Source organism: Aotus nancymaae, unplaced genomic scaffold, assembly GCF_030222135.1.
Source record: "Aotus nancymaae isolate 86718 unplaced genomic scaffold, 86718_ANA_hifiasm-v0.15.2.pri h1tg000057l, whole genome shotgun sequence".
NCBI classification, from domain to species: domain Eukaryota; kingdom Metazoa; phylum Chordata; class Mammalia; order Primates; family Aotidae; genus Aotus; species Aotus nancymaae.
The window spans coordinates 46,354,109-46,366,830 of NW_026988471.1; the positions used below are offsets into that span (position 1 = coordinate 46,354,109).

Sequence of the window (12,722 nt, forward strand, 5' to 3'; positions counted from 1 at the left end):
GGGTGGGAAGGGAAAGGGTCTCATTTTCCTGTCTCTTGAAAGCATGCTCATGATTCTTTTAGAAGATTGCTCAAGCTGCCTCCAATTGCCTCTTTCCAAAACCAAAGCATAGGAAAAGAAGTAAAAATAGCTGAGGCTGCAGCATAAGCAACTTAGGATAGACTCTAGGAAGCACTGCCAACAGAGAAGACTGCCAAGAAACGTTTTGAGTTTTTCTTCTCTGGAGGTGGGTCCTGGTTCCTCCCCTGGAGACCAGGATTCTGTGTAGTCCTGCACGCTGGTTGGCGGATTGCCTGGACGTCTCTTTAGGCCTGTCTAGCTCACAAAGTCTTGCTGGCTGGGTTTTAGGCTGCTGTACTGTTGCCGGGGCTCACTTCCTGTGGGTAGGTTGTTATTTTGCCCGCAGATCAAGTCCTCACTATCTAGATGCCTCGATCATGGGGATCTCTTTTTTCCTCTCTGGATAGCTCTGATCCCCAAGTTATTTATTTCCTGTTGCCTAGGTAACACCTCTAATTGGATGCCTTTTAATTGTTCCCTTTTTTAAAGGGATAAACGTGGATTTTATTACCAGGTCTTGTCAGAGGGCCCTGCCCTAAAGAACACATGACCCTGTGAGTGTGCAGTCCCGTCATTGTGACTGAAACCATGGCTTGGATGAGGGTACGCTCACTGGGCCGGCCTGACAGTCACAGTGAATCCTGAAAGCATGGCTTTCACAGGAGCCCACCCTTCAGGATTTAGCAAGACTGACCTCTCTCCTCGCCAGCGCTGCTTCACTGGCTTCACCCCAGATTAGGGCCTGTGTTTAAAAACCAATCCTAACTCAAATCAGAAATTAGCTGGAGAGTCACTGAGTAGCTGGAGAGTCACTGAGATGCGAGGTAAGCTTTCCCTCAGAAAAGGGGAAAGAAGAGTCTGACATTCAAGTTTGACTCTAATGCTGTATGCATGAGCGCGTGCACGCATGGTTTCGTGTGTGTTTTCCAGGCACAGTTGCCTGGGAGAGAGATTTCACAGCATGGCTCGGGCTGGAGGTGGTGAGGCGGTGCTTTTCTAAGACTTCCTATCAGAAGCTGTGCATACTGGTGGGTCACGCCGTGCCTGTATAAACTCTGGAACCTGTCCTTGGCCCCATCATAGATGAGAAAAATGGGCAGAGAGAGTGTTTGTTTACAGTTCCAGACCCTCATCCTTTCAATGAATCCTGGGTATCTGGCCTTCCTCCAGGTCAGGGACCCCTGTGCTGCAGAAGGCAAGTCTGGGAGAATCTGTCCCTCAGCCTGAGAGCAAAACTTTAATCCTAACATTATTTTCATCCACCAGTTTCACCAGCTCCCTCCCTCCTGCCTTCCTCTACCTCCAATAGGCTGTGCATGGAGAAGACAAATCCACTTGATAAACAATATTTAGAAAGGGATTCTGTCCTTCCTGACCCCAAACACATTATGGCCTCTGGAGCCAAATACCCTGACATTTACAAGATGGCTTCTTTTGGGTTCCTGGTGCTGCAGGCCCTGGTTCCCAAGGACGCAGATGGCAGAGCTGCCTCCTTCAGAGGAGGAGGAGACGCTGGAGGGCTGTGCCCTGCAACCCTATGATCTCTTAAAGGAGGAAAAGCTGAACTGATCCACAGTAGTCAAGAAAAAACAATCCACACCAACAAAGAAAAATCGTGTCTGAGAAGACTCAGATATTCCTGGTTAGTAATGAAAAGCACTGCTGTGGATGAGCTTGTGACAGAAAGGGCGGTTGGGGGATTCAAGATGTGCTGATTCGAGACTAGAGATCAGCCAGCTAAAGCCCAGCAGGGCTCTTGCAGCCTCAGCGCTCCCCTCCCCACAGGTGCCCTGGACTGCCCGCCATTAGAAGTAGCTGCCCTGTGCTTTGTCCTAAATGGACTAACTTTGGGCTGAGAAAGGCCAGCTAAGCCCCCCACCACTGCAATTTCCAAATCTGGGGGAAATGCCACAGTCCGCAAGTTGGTGCTGTTTCATCTCATTGCATAATACTACACCATTCTCTGTGTGTAGTGGCTGTTCTATATATATACATCGGGAGGCAACATATGGCTTTCCCTACCCCCACCTGTCAAAACTGTGACTATATCACTTCTGACGACCAGAAGGAAGCTGCTAGGCTGGGCCAGGATTCTAAATGCTGAGGAGGTAATTCAGAGCCACGAAAAGTTGCACCATATGCTTTGGGGTTGCCGGCTGCTTCTGTGCATGGGGATAGGGTTTAGTGCCAGTCTGCAAAACTCTCCTCGCTGCGGTATGCCCTGGGTGGGGGTCTGGGGAGCCACCTTTTCTCTCCCTGAAGGAGAATATGCTGGGGGCCACGGTTCTCCAAGAGGGGACTCATAAGGAACACAGGCGTCCCCAAAACCTGCCCTTGATAACATCAGGCCTGGCCAAATAGTATTTCTTTAAAAAAATTTTTTTGTTTCATTTTATTGGATAAAGATTAAGAAAGCGCCAGCAGTGACTGAGAGAAGGGAAGCAAACCATGCCCGGCGGCCCCGCGGCCTGGAGAGGGTCCCCGGCGCGGGCGGACGGGCGGTCTACCTGGAGGCGCTGGTCTCGGCCAGCCGGTTGTTCATGATGCCCAGCGCGCCCACGCCGCCCGAGAAGCCGTTCTGGCGCGTGTTGACGCACACGCTGCGCGGGTAGCCGTTGGCAGTCTCCGACAGCTGCTTCTGCAGCAGCGCCAGCGACACCTTGTTGGAGGCCGTGAGGTCGCGCATGGAGATGAGCTCGCCCGAGAGGCGGCGGCCTTCGGCGTCGCTGTCGCGGGCCGCGGGATCGGCGCCGAGCGCAGCCAGGCGGCGGCGCAGCCGGGAGCCCGGGGTGATGGCGTTGCGCCGGGACAGGGGCGCGCCGGGCGCCGGGCAGCAGCGCGCGCAGCAGCGGCAGCTCAGCTTGCGCAGCATCCAGTTGAGCACCTGCTTGATGAGGATGGAGATGACGTTGAAGAGCGAGTAGATGCAGCACACCCCGAGCAGGATGAAGAGGAAGTTGCCCAGGCGGTAGAGCCCCTGGTTCCGGTAGGCGGCGTGCTGGCTGCTCACCAGGTCCCCGAAGCCGATGGTGCTGAAGGTGACGAAGCAGAAGTAGAGCGAGTCCACGTAGTCCCAGCCTTCCACGCTGGTGTACATGGCCGAGGCGCAGCACGACAGCAGCACGGCGAACAGGCCCAGGATGAGCAGCACGTGGTACACCGAGGGCTTCCAGCCCGCCAGGCTGTCGGCCTCCGAGAGTGCGGAGCCGCGGCGGAAGGTGGCGGGCAGCAGGCCGCTGCGGCGCAGCTGGCGCTCCCGGCAGGCGCGCATGATGAAGGCCAGCAGCGAGATGATGCGCTCCAGGAAGAGGTTGAAGAACAGGATGGTCCCGGCGCAGCCGAACAGTCCGTAGGCAATGAGGAAGGCCTTCCCGCCCACCGTCGCGGGGGTGGTCATGCCGAAACCTGTGGAGACAGGGCAGGGTCAGCGCGGTCCTGGCCGCGCAGGTGGTCCTCACGGGGCGTTCGGGGAGGGGCGGGGAGAGCGGAGCATGCAGGTGCTCGCGTGGCTCCTATTTTGAGTGGCACCACTCAGGTGGAGGGAAAAACAGCACTTAGTCATTTCTCTCCCTTGGTGGCACCTGATAGGGTTCATGATCTTGGCAGCCCCTATACTGATGGGGGAGACAGGCCCTTCATCTTGGGGACCTATAAATCCAAGTGGGTGGGGCAGGTAGTCACTAGGAAGGACCCATCATGACATACAAAATAGAAACCACTGCTGCACAGGTGCAAACCACTGAGATACCCACAAAGCGAACAAGTGACACCTGCTCTCCCACTCCCCCAAATTGTTTTTTGAAAACTGTCATCTTTATTTTAGTTCATAAATACATTAATATACTAGTCTAGGTGAATTCTGCTGGGTGAATTACAAATATTTACATTAGCAATAAAAACCAACATAAATCTCTTCAAAGACATCTAGCTTCTTATGTGCTTGTACATTTTTTATACCAGTCTTGTTACTTGGAAACTCCACTGCCTACTTGAGACTGGGGAAAAAAGCCAAGTAATCTTAGTGCTGTGACTAATTTTCACTGCACAGGCACTTTGAAAAGGTCTTTGGTCAAAGGATCATATTTTCGTTTGTGTGTGGGGGGGGCAGGTTCTTTGTCACCCAGGCTGGAGTGCTGTGGTGCAATCATAGCTCACTGCAGCCTTGAACTCCTGGGCTCAAGTAATTCTCCTGCCTCAGCCTCCCAAGTAATAGGACTACAGGTGTTTGCCACGAGGTCCAGCGAATTCTTTGTTATTTTTTCCAGAGGCAGAGAAAGGACCATATTTTCTTAGTCTACCAACATTTCATGCCTTCTGGAATTGGGCATGAGGCCAAGTGGGTAGTCCGTCACTTCCTAGTTCTTAGAATGTGAATATGGGGTGATGTGAGAATGTGCATTTCAAACCAATTCCCAGATGATTCTAAAGTCTTTCATACTAGAATAGCAGGCTTTTCTGTTTAAAGGACAGTTTTTAAAGAGTTGTCATATGTGCCCATTTTTTTCCAAGTATGTCAAAGATTTTCAACCCCTCCCTGTTATAAAAAAAAATCAGTTGACCAACTCTGCCTACTAATGGACCCCAAAATTAAGTGTCAATGCTCAAAAGTCAACTGTAGCTCCTCTTCTTTCCTCAAATAAATTATTTGGAATTGTGAATAAATCCAAACTGAACAACTGTCTATAAGTCTTTCTCCAAACGCTAGGTTTTTTAATGTAACCTGTAGCACACCTGGGCAGACAGCCTTGTTAGGGAAGAATTCCCTAGGGCTTTGCCTTAATTGGGATTTCTCACTCTGGGACCAGGTAGAGTGTAATCAGGTGGCTAGAGTTGATGGTCTCTGAAAAGAGCTTTGTGAAGCCGACAAAAGGATTGTTGGAGAGTAGTTCACCCACACCCTTCGGAGAGTGAGCATGGCTCTGCCACTGGGTGCCAGCTCCTTCTCAACCAAGGATCACCATCAATCATCCTTGCTCACACTTACGGCCAAGGAAAGGCTTTGGCCCAGCTGGGTCCCATGCTGGTGGTATGTCTCAAATTTCTTTGTTCTGGGAGGTCTACACAACTGCGTATTGTTTCAAGCTCTTATCATTCTTAACTTACCATGTTCAACGCACAGGCTTTAAGGGTGGCTTTATCAATTGATTTCTGCAGGTGTGGTTGCCTGCCAGTGTGCTCACCCATGCCATCCAGGGCAGTGCAGAGTGGCAGCTCTGCCTCTCCAGCCTGGGCTCTCTGCCGACTGCTAGCTGTGGTCTCTCTGTGGGACTCATGGTTGCCTGACTGATTATGGGACGGGGTTTCATCTCTTGGTGGGAAGATTCACTTACTGCTTGGAGTCTGAGCTGAAAAAATGGATCATTTGTCTGAGCAGCACTATGGTACCATTCAACACCTCTGGCAGTGGTTGGGGCATCCCTGTTTAATTTGTGCCCTATGGCAGAAGGGCTACCTGTGCCCTGCCAGTGGGGTGGGACTAGCCTTGGGAAAGTGGAGAAGAGTTGTCCCATGTGGCTTATGATTTCCCTAAACAGACTATAGAAAATATTTCTTGTAATACTTTCAGAGTACATTCCTTAAGCCTACGTGCTAACAATCATTTTCTAGACTGTCTGAAGGAAATGCCCAATTGCCTGAGCATGGTGTTCATCTTATGCTTAATGACTCAGGTTAGGGGAAAATCTTACGATGCTACTCATGTTGAGGAAGAAGATGGATTATGTCCCTAGATTCACAGAAAGTGAAAAAAGCCAAAGTAGCTGTGTAACCAAGAACTTGATGGAGGGATTGTGCTCCATTGTAAAGCCACACTCAAGTTCTTGAGTTTATAAAGAAATCAATTCTGAAGTTACATGGCTATAGGTGGAGTGGGAGTATGTGTGTGTGTTTAGACCAATAACCTAAATGTCTAACAACACAACTATATGATTGCCTATTCATAAAAAGAATACTATACAGCAATGAAAAAGCATGAACCATCGCTACTTGCAACAACACGGATAAATCTCACAAAGAGAATGTTGAGCAAAATAAATTGGACACAAAAGAATACATTCTGCATTATTCCATTAGTATAAAATTGGAAATCAGACAAAACTACAGAATTTTTTAGGGATGTTGTGGCGGTGGGGAGTGGTGTGGCTTCTTCCACTCACCCCTAGGCCAGGGGATGGTTGGAGCAGGGAAGGTCAAGAGGACTTATGGGGCTGCAGCAAGAGGAGAGCCCGGCAGCTCACTTCCCAGCTGGCTGGGCACAGCCGCTCACAGCCCTGCCCAGAGTGGAGCATGGTGAGAGTTCTGGGAGAATCTGACAGTTCCCCTGGAGTCCAGAGCTGTGCTGGAGAGTTCTCTGGGTGGGAAGCTGATTGGGGCAGTCCCCACAGGCAGGTGAGGAAGAGGGCACTCATGGGAGCCATTTGCATTTCGAGGGCTTGCTGCATCAGGATGCGTGAGGGTGACATGGGTCACCAGTGGGTGACAAGTGGATATTGAAAGGAAGAGATCTGAAGAGACTGCCCAGGAGGGCTGCCTGCTGGAGCAAGGCGGCCCCAGCAAGCTGAGGGTCAGGGGACTGGGGACAGCTGAGAGGGAGTCACAGGAGGAAGGATAGAGAGGGAAGTGCCCACTCAGACAATGGGGCAGGAAGTGGTCCCTGTACAGGGCTCCCAAGGACCCATAAATAGTTGCCATGAAAACACATATGCCTGTTCTAACAGGGAGCCTTGCAGCCCTACTAGCAAAAATTAAGAAGGAATGATAGTGGCTCCAGTGATGTAAGATCACCCCCAGGCCCCATCCACTGCAGGTCCCCTGAGCCATGTGTCAGCCCCGAGCTGGAGGGGGAGGCTAAGCTCTGATTAGAAGTGAATTTGAAGATTTGATTAAACATCTGAGAATGAGTCTCAATCTTAAAACTGGTACTTAAAAAAAAAAAAAAAGAAGAAGAAGCTGGGCACGGTGGCTTATCCCTGTAATCCCAACGCTTTGGGAGGCCGAGGCAGGCAGATCACCTTAGGTCGGGAGTTTGAGACCAACCTGACCAACATGGAAAAATCCAGTCTCTTCTAAAAATGCAAAAGATTAGCCGGGTGTGGTGGCGCATGCCTGTAATCCCAGCACTTTGGGAGGCCAAGGTGAGTGAATGACTTGAGGCCAGGAGTTCAAGACCAGCCTGGGCAACATGGCAAAACCCCGTATCTACTAAAAATGCAAAAATTAGCCAGGTGTGGTGGTGTGCACTTGTAATCCCACCTACTTGGGAGGCTGAGGCACAAGAATTACTTGAACCTGGGAGGCAGAGGTTGCAATGAGCTGAGATCGCATCCCTAGCATCCAGCCTAGACGACAGAGTGAAACTCTGTCTCAAAAAACAAACAAAAAAAACACACAAAAAAACCAAACTATTTGGAAAACTCTAGCATCAACCTAAGATGTTAAGGAATCTAAAAGGGAGTTATTTATTTTTTTTCTGAGATGGAGTTTCATTCTTGTTGCCCAGGCTGGAATGCAGTGGTGCGATCTTGGCTCACCGCAACCTCCGCCTCCTGCAAGTGATTCTCCTCCTGTAGCTGGGATTACAAGCATGTGCCACCATGCCTGGCTAATTTTGTATTTTTAGTAGAGATGGGGTTTCTCCATGTTGGTCAGACTGGTCTCAAACTCCCAACCTCAGGTGATCTGCCCGCCTCGGCCTCCCAAAGTTCTGGGATTACAGGCGTGAGCCACTGTGCCTGACCTAAAAAGTTCTTAAAGACGATAAATGAGACAAAGCCATTTCCAGTGTTGGCCCATTTAATAAATTGGTTCCACCTGGATTTTCTCTCCACTGTGGTGAAAGCCACCACCTAACAGTGCCAGCCCTGCCTGCATTATCACAGGTCGTCATCAGAACCTGAGGGAGAGGCCAGCTCCATTCAACAGATAAGGAAACTGCAGGTTAAAGGGTGAAGCAGTTGTGAAGGCCCCACAGTTTGGAAATGGTGGAACCAAGACTGAAACCCAGGTGTGCTAGCATCTAAAGTTCACGCTCTTTCCACCACACCAGACTGTATTCTGAGGGCACCAAGGAAGCTCCACTGTTCTTAAGAAACCAAATTGCAGTCCTCCAGGGCTGCAGCCAGGGGAGCATCTTCATGGGAGAGTGGCTGTTGCTGAGAGTTGTGACTCTCGCCCTTAAAAGTCCTCTGTCCTCTATGGCCCCTTTCCACTGATCATTGCTGCCTCTTAACAGGGGAGAGGGGCTATGCTTGTCCCCTAAAGAGTCTACCAAGGTGGACTCATTGCCTTCTCATGGCAAAACTCAGACAAGCTGGGGTATTTACGTAACACTTGACCCAGGGCTTGGGGACAGCACGAGGAATGAGGTGCAGAGGGGACTGCTGCTTCTGGGTGACAGTCTGCCTGGTCGACCACAGGCGGAGTACTCATTGGCCTTTGGGGTCCCCACAGGCCTGCCCTGCCTGATCTACTTTCGAGAGACCAAGGCCATCTCCTCCACTCTCTGGGGGCTTCTTCCGACTCCTCGAAACTCTTCCATGTTTGGACTCCTGGCTCCTTCCCAAGGCCATCTATTGGAGTTTGGGTTTCCAGTTGAGGATCTGCCTTTTTCCTGGATGACCAAACCTACAATGAGACCAGCCTCATGCTCAGGATGTGGCTTTATCCAAGGGGCTCAGCAAGGCAACTAACACCAGACATGAAACTGGTAAGACCAACATCCACCTGTTCATTCCTTCAGCAAACATTCACTGAGGACAGCATCAGGCTGGCAGCATCATTCGAGGCTTAGGAATATGGTGGAAAACCAGACAGATGCAGTTCCTGTCCTCACAGAGTCCCTGGGCTGCCTTCCTGGAGCCCCTCACCGGGTTTCTTAGTGGTTTTGTATAGACCCTGCCCCCTCTTCTGCCAGCAGTCTCTCACCCCTGGGACAGGTCACATAGAGTCTGGGCCAGAACTTGTCTTGGGATAACAACTTAGCCGGGGGTGGGGTGGGGGGCTGCAGGCCCCAAATGATGCTAAATACTATACTGGCTGTGTAGCACCATCTGCCCAGAATTAAGGGACAGGCAAGTCAGAGGGGTCTCCAACAATGCAGAGGGCAGCCAGTGAAAACATCCTTCTTACTGTCCTGTTCCGGAGGTCTCTCTGTGCCGGCTTTACTGCCCTTCACTTTCCTACAGAGCACAATTAGCTCAGCCTAGGAGACAAATGGTCCACCCTCCTTCTGCATCAAGGTCAGGAGGTTCAGAGCTCTGGGGGATGCTGAGATCCTGGGACAGGCTTCCTGCTGAGGGCACTGGGGCCTATGCTCATGCCACTGCCTAGCCAGTTGCCTCCCAGAGTAGAGGAGCAGTCTCCCAAGCTCTTGCAATTTGTGGGGAGCCAAGCTGCTCTGGAGAGGGGCCTCAAAGCTTCAGCCAGAGAAAAGGCAAACCCAGCCACCCTGAGAATCTCCTCCTCCCCCTCAATCACACCTTGCAGAGGCGTAATCTGTCCCTGGGTTCACACCAAGCCTATTTTGTTTATGCTACAATTGATCTGCCATCCCAATTTGCAAAGAGCAGACACTTGGGGGCTTTATTATGCCACTTTGACAAAAGCTGTGAAGCTCGTTCCCACAGTCTGTCTGGTGCCGCCTTCGCAAATGGGGCCCTGGTGACAGGGCCTTCGGAGTTCAGCTCAGAGAGCATGGAAGCGAGATGGAGAGGCCAGCACTGATCTGTATCATGCAGCCCTGGGTGGCATTGGCTGGGCCTTTGACACACTCCTCCCATCCAGGCCCCCCAGCCACTCCGTGAGGGAGGCACTATTACCCCCAACAATGCAGGCAAGGAAGTGGGTCGAGGGAGGGGAAGCATTCATTGAAGTTAGTTTGTATGTGGCTGAGCTGACCCTGAAGCGCATGCCCTTTCCACTGTGCTGGACAGATGGGAAGTCTTGACTCATTACCCACTGGAAGCTTTTCCTGCTGGGCTCTGCACTGTCAACTGAGAGAGATGGAAATAAAATGTACTGTATAGTCCAATCTGGGATACTTCTGAGAGTGAAAGTGGCTCTACTAATAATTACCCCAGGACAGCATGTATAAACCAGGGCTGTTCTAAGCAACCGGGACACATGATTAAAATGCAGATTCCATGGCACGTCCCACTCAGAGGTTTATTTAGTGTGTCAGAAAAGGGGCCCAGGAATCTGCGTTTTAACAAATGTCCCCAGATACATCTGATGTAAATGGAGTATTCCTTTAAGAATGCCATTCCTTTAAGAAACAATGTTAATAAGGTATTCCAGATGACCCTATTGGTTGAAATCTGTCCAACTACAAATATTTTGATTTGAATTTCCATTGACCTAATGTTTTTGTGGCGGGCATTGCAGCTCTCTCCTTACCAATCATTCTCCCAACCTGTATTATGTTGAGTAGCAGCCAGGCTACTTGGAGAACTGACCCAGCCCCAGGAATGGGCTCTATTAGTCTAGGCCAATCAGGATCATCCAGTTCCTTACCATGATTGGCTCAAGGATGAGTAGACCTAAGTCAATCAGTGCAAAGCAGTTTCATGGCTGTAGAGAAGCCATGGGAAGGCTGAGGCATGGATTCAGTGGGCAGGGATGGAGAAAGACTCAGAAATACTGGGCATGGCCCATGGCTCATTAGGGTTGCCAGGTAACAGGACACCCAGTTAAATATGACTTTTGAGTAAACAAGAAACCATTTTTTAAGTATGTCCCAAATATTGAATGGGACATACTTGTACTAAAATATAGTTGATGCTCTAAAATTCAAATTTCACTGAGTATGCTGTCTTTTTATTTCCTAAACCTGGCAACCCTACTCATGACCCCATTTGTCAGCTTAGCACACTCCTCTGAGAAGCCTCTCCCAATATCCCCATCTCGTTTGATCCTTCCTGACTGGCCAGTGTTGGGATTAAAAGCCTCATTTGAATAAGGAACCCAAGGCTCACACAAGGCTAAGCCCTGCCCAGCCAAGACAGCAGCCAGGCCTCCCATGTCCCTGTCTCCAAACAGGGAGGAGTGGGAGATGTGGGGAGGGCTGTGGGATGGAGGGCAGGGCTGCCAACAGCCTGCTCCGTGGCTGGAACTGACACTGACTATATGGGAGGAGGAGGGGCTTCTAACCAGACTCCATGGGGGAGGACTGGACACTTGAGAGGGCACTGGCCCAGAGACTCTCCTGGGACATGTGCTCCAGCCCTGGTACCTCAGGGCTGCACGTGTCAGCCTTCTCCATGTCACATCCCTGGGGAGGACAACCGACCACCCTGGATAAGCCCTGAAACTTTTGGGAGAGTGGGTGCTAAAAGAATGGCTAGAGAAGTCATTAAAGCACTTAGGACTGAAAATGCGGAGGGTGTAATAATAGCTGGTGTGTATCGAGCCTCACAATTCATTTAATCTTCACAACAACTGCATGAGGCTGTTTTCGTTGATTCCAAGTCACAGCTTTTTTCCTCTCTTGTTAACATCTCTGAAACCGTGCACCTTACAATCAATGGCCTGACAGTTTATTTGGCAGTATTTTAAAATTGAAACGATATATACAATGATGGTGTGTTTATAATCTATAGTGTCTAAGACTTGATGAACTACAGTGGGGATGATCATTATCCCCAGTTGTGAGATTAGTAAACTGAGTTGCATTTAACAGATAAAGACATTGAAGTTCAGTAACTTGCCCAAGATCACAGGGCAGGCACATGGCAGAGCTTTGAAACTAGAGGAAGGAGTCTGCAATGAGATAAAGGAAAGCAGCAAATGCACAAGAGTCTGGAAGGAGAGGTAGGTTGCTTTTGGCAAGAGCAGCATTTCTCAACTCAGGCTGCACAACAGAATCACCTGGGGAACTGAAAACAGTCCCCAGTCCCCAGATGTATCCAGACCAATTTAGGTCAGCATCAGAGCTGAGGCCTTCCTGACAGAATGATTAGGAAAGACATATGGAAGAAGAGATATTTGTGTCCAGTCTCAACAATTGGGTGGGGCCAGGCATGGTGGCTCACCTGTAATCCCAGCACTTTAGGAGGCTGAGGCGGATGGATGGCTTGAGCCCAGGAGTTCAAGACCAGCCTGGGCAACATAGTGGGACCCCATTTCTAAAAAAAAAAAAATTAAAAATCAGCTGGGCACGGTGGCATGTGCTTGTGGTTCCAGCTACTCAGGAGGCTGAAGTGGGAGGATGGCTTGAGTCCCGGAGGTCAAGGCTGCAGTGAGTCATGACTGTACCATTGCACTCCAGCCTGACCCTGTCTCAAAAAAAACAAAAACAAAACAAACAAACAAAAAAGATTAGGTGGGATTTTAAGAGATTGGCCAGGGGCAGAGGCCTAGGCTTGGGAAAGGCATCCCCTGCTGGGAGAGTGCAGTGTCAGGGCCATTGGGCAGGGTGAGGAGTTCATCCTGCTGGTGAAGCCTGGCCCATAGGAAATGTCCAGTAACTTGCCGATGGAGCAGGGGAATCTGTGGAAGAAGAGAAGGAATGATGCTGGTGAGGCAGGAGAATAAGGAATTGGGGTAACCAAGGGTTAAGGCATAATCAAAAGAACAGCAGGTGCAGCCAATTCTAGGCAAGATTAGGCAGCACACAGGCCACATCTTCCTGTGATAACAAGGCAGAAGTTTCCACTTCAGCCTCTGAT

The 12,722-nt window shown here is 50.2% G+C and overlaps 1 protein-coding gene across 1 annotated transcript in view; it reads right to left on the reverse strand.

Moving 5' to 3' along the window:
* Positions 1-2,563: 2,563 nt before the first annotated feature.
* Positions 2,564-12,722, reverse strand: part of KCNK12 (potassium two pore domain channel subfamily K member 12) — a 48,443-nt gene continuing 38,284 nt past the window's right edge. Inside the window, exon 2 of the mRNA XM_021673863.2 lies at positions 2,564-3,465. Within this exon, the coding sequence (XP_021529538.2) occupies positions 2,564-3,465 (902 nt within the window). The remainder of the gene's footprint in view (positions 3,466-12,722) is intronic.